The sequence below is a fragment of the Muntiacus reevesi genome, chromosome 2 (assembly GCF_963930625.1).
Source record: "Muntiacus reevesi chromosome 2, mMunRee1.1, whole genome shotgun sequence".
Taxonomy (NCBI): Eukaryota; Metazoa; Chordata; class Mammalia; order Artiodactyla; family Cervidae; genus Muntiacus; species Muntiacus reevesi.
The window spans coordinates 89026895-89045333 of record NC_089250.1 but is presented as its reverse complement, the minus strand read 5'-3'; the positions used below and the strand labels follow the sequence as shown (position 1 = coordinate 89045333).

General features: G+C 42.0%; 1 protein-coding gene across 1 annotated transcript in view; it reads left to right on the top strand.

Annotated features, from left to right (window-relative positions):
• DISC1 (DISC1 scaffold protein) overlaps positions 1–18439 on the top strand; it is a 388216-nt gene that overhangs the window by 358735 nt on the left and 11042 nt on the right. The window contains exon 12 of the mRNA XM_065919846.1: positions 17092–17210. Within this exon, the coding sequence (XP_065775918.1) occupies positions 17092–17210 (119 nt within the window). The remainder of the gene's footprint in view (positions 1–17091; positions 17211–18439) is intronic.

Here is an 18439-nt window from a genome sequence, read left to right as displayed (position 1 = left end):
GAGCACACACCCTCTGATGATCTGTGCTTAGAGTCAACGCTTTCCGGACTTGCTTGGAAAATTGATACTCGATCATATATTTTCATTGAACAACCTTATGAGAAAGCAAGCTGTTGTCACTCTCTGGAGTCCTGCTGGCCTCATACAATGAGCCTCTACACCGAGCTGTGGATAATCTCAACTCCTTTGTTAGCTGAGGCCCTGCAGGTGGAATCCTCCGAAAAGCCTGGCTGCCTCGCTTCTGGTGCATTGTTGAAAACTTGCCTGTCTCAGTGGGCCAGCTTCGAAAAATATTCTGATGCAAGGGGCATGCTGCCTGGTCATCTCCAGTTCTGTGTCCTTCATGTTCCATGTACTGTCCCTGCATTGCCTTCTGGGGATTAGTCAGAAAGGAAGGTAGGCATCTTTGGAACTCCTGAGCTTCCTTTCTGGAAAGGACAGAATTATAGAAACGGAAAACGGATCAGTTGTTGCTGGGTACTGGTGCGGAGGGGTGGGGATGAGGGGTTGGTGGGGGCTGGGGGGCAGGGCACCTGTCACAGACAGGTTTGGGGGTGGGGCGGTAGTGAGAGAAGTACTCTGTACCTTGACTGTAGTGGTGGCTGTGTAACGGTGTGCGCGGGTACATGCTAAGTCACATCCATCATGTCTGACTCTCTGCAATGCTATGGGCTGTAGTCCTCCAGACTCCTCTGTCCATGGGATTCTCCAGGCAAGCATACTGGAGTGGGTTTCCACGCCCTCCTCCAGGGGATCTTCCCAACATAGGGATCGAACTGCATCTCTTACATCTCCTGCAGTGGCAGGTAGGCTCTTTACCATTTGCACCACCTGGGAAGTCTCTACATAACTGAGTGCCTATGTCTAAAGTTATAATTTTACACCAAAATTTTTACTGCATGTCATGTTACAAAAGTGACTGTAATTTTAAAAATAATCTCTCCCTCTTTTAAAAGTGAGGCTCTAGCTGTTCGATTTGGTTGCATTTGTCTCAAGGCTATCAGAAGGCAGTACAGCAGATGAGCAGAGCCGAGGCCGCCGGGCTGTATACAGACTGCGTTTTCTCCTCTATTTAAAAAAAAAAAAATGGGGACAATGAAAAATATCTCATGAAGGAAGATTATGGAGATTTAAATAAAAGAATGCATCTAAAAGTGAGTGATACATGCGTTACATGGTGGTGGCAGTTTAGTTGCTAAATCGTGTCTGACTCTTTGCAAGCCCATGGACTCTAGCCCACCAGGCTCCTCTGTCCATGGGATTCTCCAGGCAAGAATACTGGAGTGGGGAGCCATTTCCTTCTCCAGGGGATCTTCCTGACCCAGGGATTGAACCTGTGTCTCCTGTATTGCAAGCAAATTCTTTACCATCTGAGGGAAGCCCTGATACATACATAGTACAGGCTTAACTCATAATTTGTGTGTGTTCATCGCTCTTTATGGCAGTCACAAGAATCTCTAAGACCTTTTTAAAATAGTATACCCTGCTTCTTTTATTAAGAAACAGAAAAGAGAGCAATCAATCAGTGGAAGATATTCAAGTAAAGAAAGATTTAGTAAAGGGACAGTCTTGTTTGTATTGGGGTGAAGGATTCTGAGCTACTGAAAGTGTGAACAATAACCAAGGATCGCATTGGGAGGAAGGTGCTTTTGTTTTCCTGCCTTGGTTTCCAGGGGCTCATTGGATTCTGGCTCCTCGTGTATTTGTCCTGAGGCCGTGGTGTCTGTTTGCTCTGCAGCACTGGGATGCTTTTGCTCTGGAACTCCCTGCTGGGTCTGGCCACCCCGCACTGGTTTCTCTCTTGAAACCTGGTGCCCTGAAGGCAGTCAATTACTTTCTAACCTAAATCTTCCATGAAAAATTGCCGACTTCTTCTGGAGGTCCGCAGGGAGATGGGTTTTCAAACCTTCCCTGTGCTTATCTGCCCCACGTGGGTACATGCATTTTGGTTGCACTGGTTCTCACAAGCGCTTTGTCATTAATTAGAGATTTTGCTGTGTTTAGGGTCCCACCGGGCTTCTCAACACCATTTCTCCCATTTTAGAACTGGGCCCATTAAGGCATAGTAATTTGCTGTGGGCTTTGTTACCTAGGAAGTTGGCCGCAGGGCGAAGGGCCAATTTTCACTTGCGCTTCCTCAATGGTAAGAGCCCTCTTCTTTTTCAGCTTCATTACAGCTCTCCTGCAAGCTTTGCCTCAGCCTCTGGAAACAATCAGCTGCTGTTGGCCCTGCTTTATAGACATTACAGAAATTGCATGGGGGCCAGACAGAAGCTGGGGAAATCAGTGAGCGGGCTTCCTCCACTCTGAAGTTGCTCTTTTGTACTTGCTGTTCTGGCCATTATACCTGCGTAATTCTCTCTTTCCTGTCTGCAGCCTGTCCTGCTGGGGTGCTTTCTGTTTTTACTACAAAGTGGGCTTCAGTCCCGCCGAGTTCCCCTGGACAGCATCACTCTCCCTGCCTTTTGCCTCCGGCTGCTTCCTTTCCCAGCCAGGAGCTGCTCAAAGAGGCTAAAAAAAGGCCCAGCACCTCTGAGCATCTCACGCAGGATTTGAGTAGCCAGGGTGTTAAGATGTCTGCAGTGAAGGGAATTAGCACTAGGATACAGGGTGACTTTATGTTTTTAGTTTCTGCTTTGTGACTGAAGTCTAGTTAACTTACAGTTTTCCTTATTATTGTTGTGGTTGTGGTTTCATCTCCCAAGTTGTAGCCGACTCTTTGTGACACCACGGACTGTAGGCTGCCAGGCTCCTCTGTCCATTCGATTTCCCAGGCAAGAAAACTGGAGTGGGTTGCCATGCCCTTCTCCAGAGGATCTTCTCAACCCATGGATTGAACCCAGGTCCCTTGCATTGCAGTGGATTCTTTACCATTTAACCCACCAAGGAAGCCCTTTAGTTATTATATAGGTCTCCAAAAATGCCAATGTCTCCCAGTTTCATTTGATTCCATTTCACATGACAGGAAAGCTGAAAAAACTAATATGTGGTGAAGAAGTGTGTCCTCACCATCTTAAACTGATTTATGATTCTAGAAACATCTGTAGTGGTTGAAGGGCTTATTCTCCAGTCCTGGAAGATGCAGTTTTGCTTTTCTCTCTTCCCCATCACTTCCTGGCTCCCCTGAGCTCTTAGCAGGGCAGCAGCCTCACCAGTGAAGCAGGGTAAAAAGAGCAGGGCCTGAACTACATGCCCTCTTTTTTTTTTTTTTTCATTTGTATTTTTAATTGGAGGTTAATTGCTTTACAATGTTGTAAAGCATTGTATGGTTTCTGCCGTACATCACCATGAATCAGCCGTAAGTATACATATGTCTCCTCCCTCTTTGAACCTCCCTCCCACCCCCCACCCCATCCCACCCCTCTAAGTTGTCCCAGAGCACTGGGTTGAGCTCCCCGTTATGCAGCAACTTTCCACTGGCTTCCCGCTTTACAGATGGTAATGTATATGTTTCAGTGCTGCCCCTAGCTCATCCCACCCTCTCCTGCCTCCACTGGGTCAAGTGTGTGCTCTATGTCTGTGTCCCTATTCCTGCAGATAGGTTCAGCAGTACCATCTTTCTAGATCTCATACATATGCATTAATATGCAATGTTTGTCTTTCTCTTTTGACTTACTTTGTATAACAGGCTCTAGCATCCACCTCACTGGAACAGACTCAAATGCATTCTTTTTTATGTAACAGTCCATTATATATTTGTACAACTTCTTTATCCATTCACTTGTTAATGGACATGTCCTCTTGGTAGCTCGTCTAACTTGAAATTTGTGAGACAACCCAGGGTGGAATGCTCACTTAATCATTAGCTGCTTTTTCTCTTTCTGTTTAAGGCCTTTGAGGAGAAAGCAGAAAACTTGGGCATGAAGAGAAATTCCACCCTTTCTACAATTTAGCATTTTGTGTTGCAAACCCAACCTCCTTACCCCAAGAGGAGAGCAGTAGAAGCAATTAGGTTGCCATGGGGATTGGTAATTGACTGATTAATTTAAAAGCCAGATAATTGTAAAAAATGATATAAGTGCATTTAAATATTTTTTTTTAAGTTTATCTAATAATTATTTACTACTTATAAGACCAAGGCTTTGCACATGTTTGAACAGGTTTTCCTGACTGGCTTTTCCCATGGCTCTTCTTGCAGAAGCCTCACCAATTATGCATCATCAACAAATTTCCAGTTTGTGTTTCTTTAAAGAGGGCTGGAAATTTCTAGAGCACTTAAAAAACAGTCCTCAGTCCCTCCCTGCTTAAATATTATTGAGTTTTCTCAAGGTTTTCAACATGGTTTAGATGGAGACAGGAACTCCTCTTCTTTGCCACTAATATTTCATTGCTTTACGTAGTATTTATTTAAATTATGTAATTAGAATTTTAAGTACAACTGGTACCGAGATTTAGAAAAAACTCTGTCAGTAGGATGGATGGGAAGTTGGCAGGCTAACCAGCACGACCCTGGCCCTGGCCTTGGCCCCTGGCTTCAGGGGAGGGCGCAGAGCCCCGGCACCTGTCAGGTGGGAGGAGGGGGCTTCTAGGCCACCATTTAACTGGTTCCTGCCGCCTCTCTCAGTTAATTGATGTTATCAGCCTGCCAGCCTCCTGCCCAAGGAGAGGAAGTGGATGCCTCTGATCTGCCTGCTCTCCCTGCTTTTGGAAAATTACGGAACCGCTCTCTTTGCTCCAGGGCCTAACTGTGGCGCCTCTTCTACTAATTAAAAATAGCTCTGTGCTTCTGAGGAGAACTACCTCGGGGCCTTCGGAGCCTCCTTCACCTTGGAAATTCCTTGTTGCTGACGGATGAGTACTTGAGGGGTTGAGAGAGGCCGGTCACAGGCTGGGTGGTGAGGACGGTTAAACTTGTAGTAGTTTCCTTTGCGAAACTGAGAGATTTTGAATCCAGGCTTTTACATCTCTGGAAAGGGTACTAACACTCTGTTCGAAGCAGTGATTCTAGTCGTCTCATGGTTGCATAACTCACAGGAAAACATTTAGAAATTCAAAACAACTTTAAGGTGAACACAAATGGAAGCTGGCATTTGAGTCTGAGCTCCTTGTAGTTCAGTACTTCTTAACAACAGGTGGCTGGCCGGGCTTCCCAGGTGATGCAGTTGGTAAAGATTCCACCTGCCAATGCAGGAGACGCAGGTTTGATTCCCCGGTTGGGAAGATCCCCTGGAGTAGGAAATGGCAACCCACTCCAGTATTCTTACCTGGGAAATCCTGTGGACAGAGGAGCCTGGAAGGTTACAGTCCATGCGGTCCCAAAGAGTCAGACATGACCAAGCGTGCATGCACATGGACTCACACGCAGGACGTATCCCCTGAAAGGCGACCCCCCCAAAGGTGTCCTGTCTTCATTTTTTCATGCACGGGACCTTAGGGTTTATGCTGCTATCACCAGAATCTGAAGTCTTGTGTTAAACAGAGATTGTTTAGGTATTCACTGATGTTATCAATCTCATTTGCAAATAGATTTTTCCTCCAAAGTTTCCAATACAATTTGGCCTTATGCAACATTGGTGTGTCAAAGGAAGCAGATCAGATTCTCTCACGTGAGAATAGGAAATAAAGGAGAGCTTGCCTTTCATGTGAACTAGAAACCACAGGCCAATGAACATACATGAATTACCAGGCCATTTCTTCTTTCAGCCATATCTTTTGTTCTATTAATGGTTCTATTTAGAACTCATTTCTTAGTGTCTTCTTTGAAATAAGCATGCAAATTTGTCATTTCATTGTTTTAGTAACTAAGTTGTGTCTGGTTCTTTTGTGATCCCATGAACTATAGCCCACCAGGCTCCTCTGTCCGTGGGACTCTCCAGGCAAGAACACTGGAGTGGGTTGCCATTTCCTTCTCCAGGGGATATTCCCCCAACCCAGCGTGCAGATACTTGAAGACAATTCATTGACAGTTCAGCCTGTTCTGACCTAAAGACATCTAAATATGCTTTTCTTACCACCACCAACATCTGGATGCTTTTAAAAGAAATACCCACTTACTCAGGGTGTAACCATATAATCCGAATATTTGGATGAATACATGTATCTTATGGAGAAGTAACGATGTACCATTACTGCCATACCATGTGCCTCTCTGCTTGTTGGCATTACATAATGACTGCAGAACTCAGCATTTATGTGAAAACATGAATACTTACAAAGTCTATTTCAAATAGATTGTGAAAGATATCCTTTGTGGTATTGGACAGGAGTTTGAAGTAAATATTCTTTACGTGGACAGTAGAAAAAGGAAAACCATATAGCATTTCTGGAACGTATTTGCCAAGCATGTATTTTGGAAAACAGCCCAAAGGAACATATTTAAGGCTGTGATTTTAATGCCGAACTAAGGAAATGCTTTAATGCATCAGCTAAGCTCATGGATGGTGGTAATCACATCTGGTTTACCTTAAGCTATAGGAGAGGGAATGAAACTTAAGAACAGAGCAAACGTCGTGAGACTCAAGATCCATTTTTGGTTTATAAGGATGCATGTGCGCAGTGTAGGATTTTTAATTGATTTTGAAACATAAGCACTGCTGTGGCTCAGCAATCCATAAATGCAGGTTGCTCTGTCACCTGTCCTTTCTTTGTGACGTAGCCTGTGACTTTCACTGCAGGAAGTAGATGTTTTTATGGATAGGCCGCTATTGCTGCTGCCTTATTCCATGGCCAAGGAAAGGAGGGCTCAGAGTAGGCTGGTAGGGCAGAGAGGGGGCTGTCCAAGTCAGAGAGCTACCCTGCTAGCACAGGTCCTGGCCACTGCCTGCGCGAAATATCGAGGACTAATTTTTTCTTTTTAAATTGAAGTATAGTTGATTTAAAATGTTTCAGTTAATAGGTAACACTACTGTGTGTGAAACAGATGGCTAGTGGGAAGATGGTGAATGGCACGGGGGGCTCAGCTCAGTGCTCTGTGATGACCTAAAGGGGCGGGATGGGGGTGCGTGGGAAGGAGGCTCGAGAGGGAGGGGATACACGTACACATGTGGATAATGCGTGTTTTTATACAGCAGAAGCTAACACAGCATTGTGAAGCAATTATATGCCAATTTTAAAAAGCAATTCCATTATGGACATATGTTTTTTCAGATTCTTTTCCATTATAAATTATTACAAGATATTGAATATGGTTCCCTGTGCTATACATTAGGTCCTTATTATCCATCTTATGTACAGTAGTGTATATGTGTTAATCCCAAAGTGAAAGTGAAAGTTGCTCAGTCGTGTCTGACTGTTTGCGACCCCATGGTCTACACAGTCCACGGAATTCTCCAGGCCAGAATACTGGAGTGGGTAGCCTTTCCCTTCTCCAGGGGGTCTTCCCAACCCAGGGGACTGAACCCAGGTCTCCCGCACTGCAGGCAGATTCTTTACCATCTGAGCCACAAGGGAAGCCCTGTTAATCCCAAACTCCTCATTTATTCCTCCTTTCCCTTTCTCCTTTTGTAACCATAAGTCTGTTCTCTATGTCTGTGAGTCTATTTTGTAAATAAGTTCATTTGCATCTTTAGACTCCATATATTAGTGATATTATGAGATATTTGTCTTTGGCTTACTTCACTTAATATGATAATCTCTAGTTCCATCCATATTTCTGCAAATGGCATTATGTCATTCTTTTTTGTGGCTGAGTAGTATTCTGTTACATATATAATGGAATATATATATGTATCTATATCTCACATCTTCTTTATCCATTCATTCATACTGATGAGTTCCTTAAGCACATTGCCCAGCACAATGCATTTCTCACATGGAACATACTCCTGAAAGGTACTTGTTGATTTCCTCAGCTTAATTTTTAAATCACAGCAAGACTTCTTACCTCAGTTATCAGGTTTTTCTTATCCTGCTACTCGTTATCATTTCAGACATCATACTGCCTTGCCCTTTAGAACTACTTTTGTCAGCATTTTAAAACATTAGCTATTTCAATGTTCTTTATCCAGTGACTTAACCCAAGGTGGAGCCAGTCTGCTCAAACCTGCAGCAGGTCACCACTGATGAATAACATTTCTGAAAGCGTATGCTCTGTTAGGTGTGGCAGCCTTTCATAAGTCAAGTTGGCAGCTACAGGAGTAGTTACCTAACTAGCAACGTAACCTAAACAGTTTCTATTCCAAATACATTTTTATTCAGGAAATAATGTGTGTGTGTATGTGTGTGTATGATACCTATGATTCTCTCATCACTCTAGATGTAACCAGATGAGATGTTACCAGATACTTGTTCTTATCAAAGCAATTATTGTTATAATATAATATAATCATTACCCTTTTTTTTAGAACTTTTTATGAGGACCATTTTTAAAGTCTTCATTGAATTTGTTATGATATTGTTTCTGTTTTATGTTTTGTTTTTTGGCTATGAGGCATGTGGGATCTTAGCCTCCCAAAAAGGGATCTAACCTGCACCCACTGCATTGGAAGGCAAAGTCTTACTAGCCTGCCAGGCAAGTCCCCCCTTCCCTTTCAACATGAGCTCTAGTTTTAAAACTTTAAATGTTTATATCTTCCAAATTTCATAGGCAAGGACATAGTCTTCTTTATGGAAAAATCACTAAGTAATAAAGTCCTTGGAGAGCCTGACCACGGAGTCTGTGAGTGTGGTTTTCAGCAGTGTGTGGGGTGCAGGCATCTGCTCAGGCTAGCAACTGAATGCATTTTTGGATCCAAATATAAACCTTTCTAGATAAATGTTTTTAGAAGCTGATTTTAATGAGAAAATCCTGCCCAACAAAGGAAATCCTTTTTTCTGTTTTAAATCACGCTTCCCCAGTTTAGTGAGTAGGACAGAAATTTGACATCAGCCCTAATTCAACACAGCTGAAAATTTCTGCCTGAACACTCAAGTCTACGGGTTTTGATCATGAGGTGAGTTACGCAAATTCTCTTTGAAATATTGCCTGGCCGAGTTAGGGCTACTGAATCAGACATGTGTAGAAGGACAGGAGGGAAGATTTAGGGCTCTTCTCGAGGCTGATAAAAGGCAAGTGTGTGTGGAAGGGTGGGGACAGACACACAAAGACCCGCCAGCTGCCCTAGAGGCAGGAGAGCATCCCAGGCAAGCTGTTCTTGGCTGCATCCAGGGAGGGGACTGAGTCTAGAGACATCTCACAGGTCTCTGCCTGGCTCTGCACACTTGGTGAGAGGCGGCCTTGGCCAGGGCAGGCTGAGAAACTGCATCACTTCCTTAAGACCTGGCAAAAAAGAAGTCTTCATTCCTTGCTTCAACAAATGTGTCTGGAGCATCTTTGGGCAACTGGGCAAGTTGCACTGGAACTCCAGGGATGGCAGGACCCCATTCTACCCCCGTCTAGTTGGAGAGATAGGCAGGTGCATACATGTGAGAGAAGTTCTGTGTGTGGTGCGGGAGGAACACCCTAGTCTGGAATTGAGGTGGTAAGAGATTCAAGGATTCAGGAGCATGTCTGGAGGAAGTAGGGTCTGCAGGGCTTCTAAGAGAAGAGGGGGCATCAGCCAGGCAGGGAAGGGAAAAGGTCAGTAAGAGGCCCTATTCCTGCTATAGCTTTTTTTCATTCTGGCCTGTGGTGAAAATAGTTACTTCTAGGGCTAAATGATGGAATAAATGTGTAGAAAGAAAAAAATAATAATTTGAATGGCTGAAAAGACTGCCTGATGGGACAATTACTGGAGAGTTTTCAAAGCCACTTTGAAATGCCAAACAACCTGTACTTTATCTGTTCAGAATTGCAAATCCTACAGAACTCCATTTCAGCCAGGAATACCAATGATTTTGTAGTGGGAGATATTTTAATTTTCAAATATCAGTCATGTAGTCATGTAAGATTTTTTGGGCCACATTTAATTTAATAACTAAGTGGGAGCAAATGTTACCAATTTCATGTGGAGAGGAGCCCAGTGCATGAAGAGCTACTGGATGTGGTTCAGAGAATGTTCATTGGGAATCTACCAAGTAGATGGGAGAGATGGGCAACTAAGGCTCTCAAATCCCAGGGGGGTAGTGGTAAAGAATGCAGCTTCCATCCCTGGATCAGGAAGTCACTTGGAGTAGGAAATGGAAACCCACTCCAGTATTCATGCCTGGAAAATTCTATGGACAGAGGAGCCTGGCCCGCTATAGTCCATGGGGTCACAAAGAATCGGACATGACTGAGCAACTAAACACACAGATACACGTTCTTATTCAGAAAGGAAAACTGGCCATCTTTCCCATGTGACTCACCTGCTGTCCTCTGCCTCCAGCCTTGTGTTTTGTGAACTTGGAGACCAAAGGTCCCTCGCTCACCACTGCATCCCAGGTTGTCCTGGTTACCATCATCACCAACATCTAGGTGACATGTATGCAAGTCATGGAGGAGATACCTCTTTGGGTGAGGCTGAGCCCTCTGGGAAACAGAACAGACTTTGCTGAGTTTTGAGGGAGGAAGGAAGAGAAGAGACAGCTTCTGGTGCTGTTTGCTTCTCTGATTTCTTTCTGTCATCATTTTGTAGCCCCCTCCATCCTGCCATGGGTCAGCCCTGCACAAATCCCTCACCCTACCTCCTTGCAGCATGATTAAGTTCAGATTCAGAGGAAAGAGCTGGCTAGATGTGGGGAGACCTCTGTCTTGGACCCCAACCCACCACTTTCTCTTTGTGTGACCTTCGGTAAGCCACAGGACTCTTAGAAATGCTTTTGATGTGTGTATAAGGAGGAACTGAATTAGATAAGACTTAAGTTCCTAACCCCGCCAGCTCCAATTCTCTGCTTAGGCATGAAGATGCTTGGGGAAGCACCTGTGACATTCTTAGCAGCCCTGACTGAGGTGGCCCTTTGTACACAGTTGTGCGTGATGTCCTGGAAATCAGGCGAGAGTGAAAATGAGGGACTCCACTTTCTTGAAGTTACATCCCAGGCTGGGGCCTCAGGAGCAGTGCTCTGCTTAAAGAGAGCACTTATTTTGGCTTAAAGAGAAATGCCAGCATTGCCAAAGATCTGTTGAAACACAACTGCTTTGAAAAGAAGTTCCCTTTCTGCTAAGACTAACAAGCAAACAAAAGCCCTTCTATGGCTCCTATTTCCTTTACCTTTTTATTTGATATTTTTATCGGATGATAATCGCTGTATAATATTGTGTTGGTTTCTGCCGTACATAACGTGAATCAGCCACAGTAAGGAAGACAAGAGACAGCTTCTGGTGCTGTTTGCTTCTCTGACTTCTTTCTGTCATCACTTTGCAGTCCCCTCAGTCCTGCCCTAGGTCAACCCTACACAAATCCCTTTTGGTGTCCCTCCCTATTCCATCACAGGTTAGGCAAATAATATGGATAAAATTAGAGACCAGGGTAAAGTTGACAGTAAAGCCCCCTGCTCTCCTGCCAGGGGATCTCTGCATAGTGAGCCTAAAAACCAATGACTTAAAAAGGACATACTTGAGAAAAGTGTTCTCAAAGCAAGAGAGATATAGTGGTAACAGGCCTGATGCCTCCCACCAACACCCTGCCACCCTGGGCCAATGGAGCACACGCACACTCATGTTCCTAGGAGGATGTAATATCTGGGGATTTACATAGGGTAAAGAAGATTTTGTCCTTCATCCTAGGCAGTGAGTGTGTCCCCAAGGGGGCCGTGAGATCTAGAGACAGGAATCTATTCGTCTAGTACACTTCTGCCTTTCATGAGGAAGCATCTTGCTGTTCCATTTGCACTAAAGAGTCATTTTCTCCAAAGCTAGAGGGAAGCAAGCTCCCATTGGCTACATCCTGAGCAAATGTGCTGTTCAGACTATGCACCTGCATATTTGACCAGAAGGCGGGGATCTGGGGACCAGTGACCACCAGCAGTGACCACTCATTGCGATCTCTTTCTTACACTTCTCATATACGCATGGTCCTGTGGGGAGGACTATCTTTGCCCCACATGGTCTGGGTGTTTAATGAATCACTTGAAGATGGGTCCTCAAACTGTCTGAAGGCTCAGTCCCACTCATACCTGGCTACTGACTGGGCCTTTTGCTGGGGCACTCAGCCAGACACTTACACCTGGCCAATCCAAGTGACTAGGGCTTCCTCACGACATGGACCCTGGGTTCCAGAGCAAGTGATCTGATGATGTTGAAGTGATGTTATGATGTTGATCCAGAAGTCAGGCATGTCAGTTCTGTTGTATTCTTTGCACCAGAGGATCCTTAAAGGACCAGCCAGGTACAAGGGGGAGAAGTATTGATAATAATCTGCCTCCTGGCAGCACAGGTAAGGTTCTGGAAGGCCATACTGCTGTGTCACACACATTCCACCCTGCCTAGGCACAGCGTGGGAACAGCAAGGAGGTTCTACCCAGCCCTCCAGGGTGTGGTCCGCACGCAGGACTTTCACAGCTTTGTCCAACTGATGCTCATGACTCCGGTCCCGTCTGGCCCTCTGTGGACAGATGGGATTTCTTTGAACGATGGAGCATTTTTTATCAGATTGATAAAATATGTAAATCTTCCCTCTCGTTAGCTGTCATTTCTCAGTTTAGGTCTTAAACTATTTCCATTCCCAAGGTTCCATATGAGAGCAGTATGGTAAAGCCATAAACCATTCAAATAACACCCAGGTCACACGCAGTGTCCTTTCAGTACAGGATCAGGGTCTGTCAGTAGCGATTTGCGCAGGAGTGTGGCAGAGAGTCTGTGACGTGAAGAGGCAGTCCCACGAGAGAATGCCAGTCAGCTCTTCTGTTACTGATCAGAGAACCTTGATCTCACTGAGTTCGTTTCCCTGTGCCTCTTTGTGCTTTTTAATCTTTTTTTTTTTAAATTATTGAAGTATAGTTGATTTACAAGTTGTGTTAGTTTCAGGTGTATAGCAAAATGATTCAGTTATTACATTTTCCAATATAGGTCATTACTAGATATTCAAAATAGTTCCGTATACTATATAGTTGGTCCTTGTCGGTTATCTGTTTTATCTGGGGTAGTTTGTACCTGCTAATTGCATACTCCTAATTTATCCCCTGCCCTTCCCCTTTGGTAACCATATGCCTTTTCTATTTCTTGTGTCTTTTAAGCTTTAAAATTGTTTTTTTAAAAATATTCAGTTGTATGTCTTCCATACTTTTCCATTATGGCCTGAATTAGTGCTCTAAGTGACTTTTTTCTTTATTATATTTCAGAGATGTGGAAAATACATCAAAACATTGAGGAGAAAATAAAAATGTACTATAATGCTGGCCCTCCAAATAATTGTTAATATTTTAATGCTTTGCCTATTTGAGTATTTCCTCATTATTAAATATTCTTATATTAAAGTGATTTTAATGGCTAAGTACAAATTGAATATACCAGGACTTAATTTAACCACTCCCTTTATTGTTGGACACATGTTATTTCCTCTTTCTCGTACTCCTAATGCAATTACTTTTGCATTACTAAAGTAATAATAAATTTTTATTTAACACATATGATAGAGATTTTCTATATTTATTAAAATGCTTAATAAAAATTATTTAAATTTAAATATATAAATTTTCTTTTTGAAAAATTGCAGTAAAGGGACTACTGAATCATAGACTGTAAATAATTTAAAGTTTGCTGTTGTTGTTTAGTCGCTAAGTTGTGTCTGACTCTGTTGCAGCCCCATGGACTGTAGCCTGCCAGCTTCCTCTGTCTATGGAATTTTCCAGACAAGAATACTGGAGTGGGTTGTCATTTTCTTCTCCAGGGGGTCTTCCTGACCTGGAGATCAAACCTGCATCTCCTGCATCGGCAGGCAGGTTCTTTACCACTAGCATTATCAGGAAAGCCCAACGTTTTTCTATATGGTCTTAAATCACTTTTCCAAATTCACACAATCACTATCAATCTGCACATAATTTTAAAATAAAAACAGGCAGGAATTATGTATGTGGGGGAATATGTAAAGCCATATTTTAAATGGACTTAATTCAGCTTTGATTTCTATTTGTTTTAGCCCTAAGATGAAAATTGAATCATTTGATTCCATCAAAGAGTGTTTTAAATTCCTTAGCTTCATGTTCTGATTCTATGCTTTTGTGTCTCTTTAAAGTGTAATCTCTGTCGCATATATTTTCCCGCTAACACTGTATTTTTCTCCTTCGTGTATGGCTTGTGGTTTCACTGCTGTCAATCATTTTTCTCCAGATGTTCTTTTTCTTGGTGTTTCGTTTAGTTCATGCATGACTATGCCATTACTCATTGCCCGTTGTCTTAACTTCCATGTAGTTTGTCTACTCCGTAATTCTACATCTTTGATTGATAATGTTACTACTTTTAGAGCAGTAAAATACACATGTATATGTGATTTTTACATATTTACTGTTTTCTCCTCATCACTACTATGGTCAATTATGAACAAACCTTCATGCATGCTTCACATGCTTTCTTGTATAATCGTGTCCATTTGTCTGCAAAATTGTATGTTGTCACTGAATTTTTTGTACATATATTAATTTATAATATATTAGATGTCTTTAGTATTTACTGTAGTTACGGGTACTTCATCTGCACTGTTTTCTTCTAATGTAGTTGACCATTTGGGATATAAACTTTAGGGAATTCTGGAGTTGATATAGTGAATGTTAAATTATATATCTTGATTAAATGGTTATTCTTGGACTCTAATTATAGTATTATACAACTTGTGAACTCTAAGGACTTTTTAAATATTGCTACACCTGGGCATTTTGTTGTTTTTTTTCTAGCCATTAATTATAGCCTTTTTTAGTAACTCTGCAATTTAATCTGAATATATATATCAGTTCTTTTCCCTATGCAAAATTATTTTTATCTACCTTCTAAGACTTTCACCATTAGTTGGAAAAATACTAGTTTTACTTTTGGTTACTTTTAAATTCTGAGTTCACTTTTTGCTGCTTGTTTATTTACTTATTATATTTTTATTAAGATATAATTGACATATAACACTGTGTAAGTTGAGAGGTACATTGTTTTTATATGATGCAGGTTATTACAAGATATTGAATATAATTCCCTGTGCTACACAGCAGGTCCTTATTTATATCTTTTATATATAGTAGTGTGTATACGTTAATCTCAGCCTCCTAACTTATCCCTCCTCCCCCTTCCCCCTTGGTAGCCACACGTCTGCTTTCTATGTCTGTGAGTCTGACTCTGTTCTATGATAAGTTCATTTGTATCATTTTCTTAGATTCCACATATAAACAATATCACATGACATTTATCTTTCTCTGTCTGACTTACTTAGTATGGTAGAGATTCTAGGTCCATTCATACTGCAAATGGCATTATTTTGTTCTTTTTATGGCTGAGTAATATTCCATTGTGTGTATATGTACCACATTTTGTTTATCCACTCACCTGTTGATGGGCATTTAGGTTGCTTCCCTGTCTTGGATATTGTGAATGGTGCTGCTCTGAACACTGGGGTGCATGCCTCTTTTTGAATTATAGTTCTCTTTGGTTATGCGTCCAGGAGTATGATTGCTGGTTCATACAGTAGCTCTGGTTTTCATTTTTTAAGTAACCTTCATATTATTCTCCACATGGTGGTTTTGTACAGAAAAGTGGCATAAAGAGGGCTCTTTTCTGGTTCATGTGTTGGATACAAGTATGAAGAGGAAACATTTCAGGAGGCAGGAGCTCCCAGACTTGGCTGTTCATTTGAAACAATGAATGCCGTGTGCCTACCATGCATTTGACATTGTGCCAGGAGCTCTGAACCTACAGCGAGCAAGCCATCATTGTCTGAGCTCTTAGGGGGCTTGGCATGCATTGTCCCTTCTTTTATGGGACTTATGCCCTGGTGTGAGAGAGGGAAAATGACTACTTACACTGGTGGTGAGAGCAGCCATACATACAATACAGGTCTCCTGGCATCTAAAGTCTCCTTGGGAACGCTCTTGCACTGTTGGTGGGAATGTAAATTGATAGTCACTATGGAAGAAGGTATGGAGATTCCTTAAAACACTAGGAATAAAACCACCATTTGACCCAGCAATCCCACCCCTAGGCATATACCCTGAGGAAACCAAAATTGGAAAAGACACATGTATCCCATTGTTCACTGCATTGTTCATTGACAATAGCTAGAACATGAAAGCAACCTAGATGTCCATTGACAGATGAATGGATAAAGAAGTTGTGGTACATATACACAATGGAATATTACTCAGCCATAAAAAGGAATGCATTTGAATCAGTTCTAATGAGGTGGATGAACCTAGAACCTATTATACAGAGTGAAGTAAGTAAGAAAAAGAAAGATAAATATCGTATACTCATGCATATACGGAATCTAGAAAAATGGTACTGAAGACTTTATTTGCAGTGCAGCAATGGAGAAACAGACATAGAGAACAGACTTACGGACATGGGGAGAGGGGAGGAGAGGCTGAGATGTATGGAGAGAGTAACATGGAAACTTACATCACCATATGTAAAATAGATAGCCAATAGGAATTTGCTGTATGGCTCAGGAAACCCAAACAGGGGCTGGGGTGGGGTGGAGAGGGAGATGGGAGTGAGGTTTACGACGGAGGGGACATGGGTGTACCTATGGCTGAATCATGTTGAGGTTTGACAGAAAACAACAAAATTCTGTAAAACAATTATCCTTCAATTAAAAAATAAATAAAATTTTAAAAAAATCATAAAAAAGTCTCCTTAGTATTCTAGCTTTCAGGGACTGTGACCAGGGTACAAACACATGTTCAGTGCCCTATTAGAGTCCTGTGCCCCTAAAGGGCACTCTCTGTTCTTACAGGTCAGCCTCTCTTTGGTTAGCATTGCTATTCCAGTGTGAGTTTGCCCATGAATGCAGTTCAAAGACCCAGGCTTCCTCTTTGATAAATCCAGTTTAGGAGTTGATATACTGGATGCAAGTCTTGGAAATGACTGGATGCAGGAGATAAACTGCGGAGTTACGTGCATACAGCTTATCATTCAGTAATAACCTGAAATTGCCATTCTCAAGAATGACCTCCAGGGAAGACAAAGTTTCTGGCATGATTCCAATGGGATTCAGAAGGTAGCAGAGCTCTGTTGGGGAGTCTTCCCTTTGTGGACCATTGGATAAATCACAGATGTGTTCATAGCCCTGAAAATATCTGTAGTTTACTAATGATATTTTTTTCTTTTTCCCTGGCCAGGAATCCTACATCTTTTCGGCAGAACTTGGAGAAAAATGTGAAACTATAGGCAAGAAACTATTGTACTTAGAAGATCAACTGCACATGGCAATCCACAGTCATGATGAAGATCTCATTCATATCCTTTTAATCCGCAGACGAAGCACCTGTTAGGCTACTTTGTAAAAGAAAGTCTTAAAAATTTGCACAGTTTTCCTATGCCTCAGCAGATGGAAACAAATAGATACTCCTGGTATTTAGAGTTCAACACACCTATGATCTCTGAGATTATTCAGTATGTGATGTTTTCTTTCTAGGTTTTGGTAAGTTGGCATTTTTGATGACTAAACCTGACGCTAAAAACTACCCAAAGAAATTCAGACATGCACAAAATCAGGCCAAAGAAAAATGTAGTTTTGGGGCTGTGCACCTGGGTTTGTGGGGCTCAGATGGTTGTGAGTCTGACTGCCTCAGTTTTCCAGGGGCTTTCTAAAATACCTAGAAACCTACATCCATCTTCAGCTTCCTCTTCCATGCAATTCTGCCATGTAATGGGCAGGAGAGTATCACACTAGTGGGGCTTCATATTGCTCCCTTCCAATTTTTTCTCATACAAGATTCAGTGCATTTCCTGTCACACCTGCAAATTCCTTTATCAAAACTAGTTGCCAGTGAGCAAGATGGCACAAAAAACTACTGGCTCAGGAGTTTGTCCATGTGAAGCACTGAATTTCATATTAATCAGTGTATGGTTTGTCCTTGGTTAGCACTTCTGAGGGCAGATGAGTGAGTGCAAGATGGATGAAGGCATATACAGCTCCATCCTGTATTTTTTTTTTTTAGGTATTTAATCATAAGTTGAAACTTCTCTAGATGAAAGTACTTCTTTTTTATCTTTTCTGTTCAGTAGTATGACTTTTATTAGATGTATTTGTGAGAAATGTAGCTATTTTGAACTTTGTTTCTCATTGCTGTCTTTTCAGAATTCTAGCTCTTGCCAGACTTTATCTGGAATGTGTGTGTGTGTTTAAAGAGATTTGAATGGTCAAGCATTAATCATAATCACAAGTATTCAGATCCACAGTCTAATGATGGATTCAGTGTTGTGTTTCTTCTTATAACCTGAAATCTTTCACCTTGCTTATTAAATTTAGCAGGAAAAAAATTTTCAACTTAATCAGTGATTATTTCCAATTGCTCAAGGTACATTTTTAAAAGCAGACATTCTGTTTTTTATAACTCCCTACCCCTAATAAACTGTTATTTAAGCTCTCATTAAAAAGCTGGCCAAATCAGTAGCGGTATTTTTGTCTTTCACTTTTGTTTGTTTCATGTTCACGGATCCCACGGATTTGAGCAGTTGTTAGGG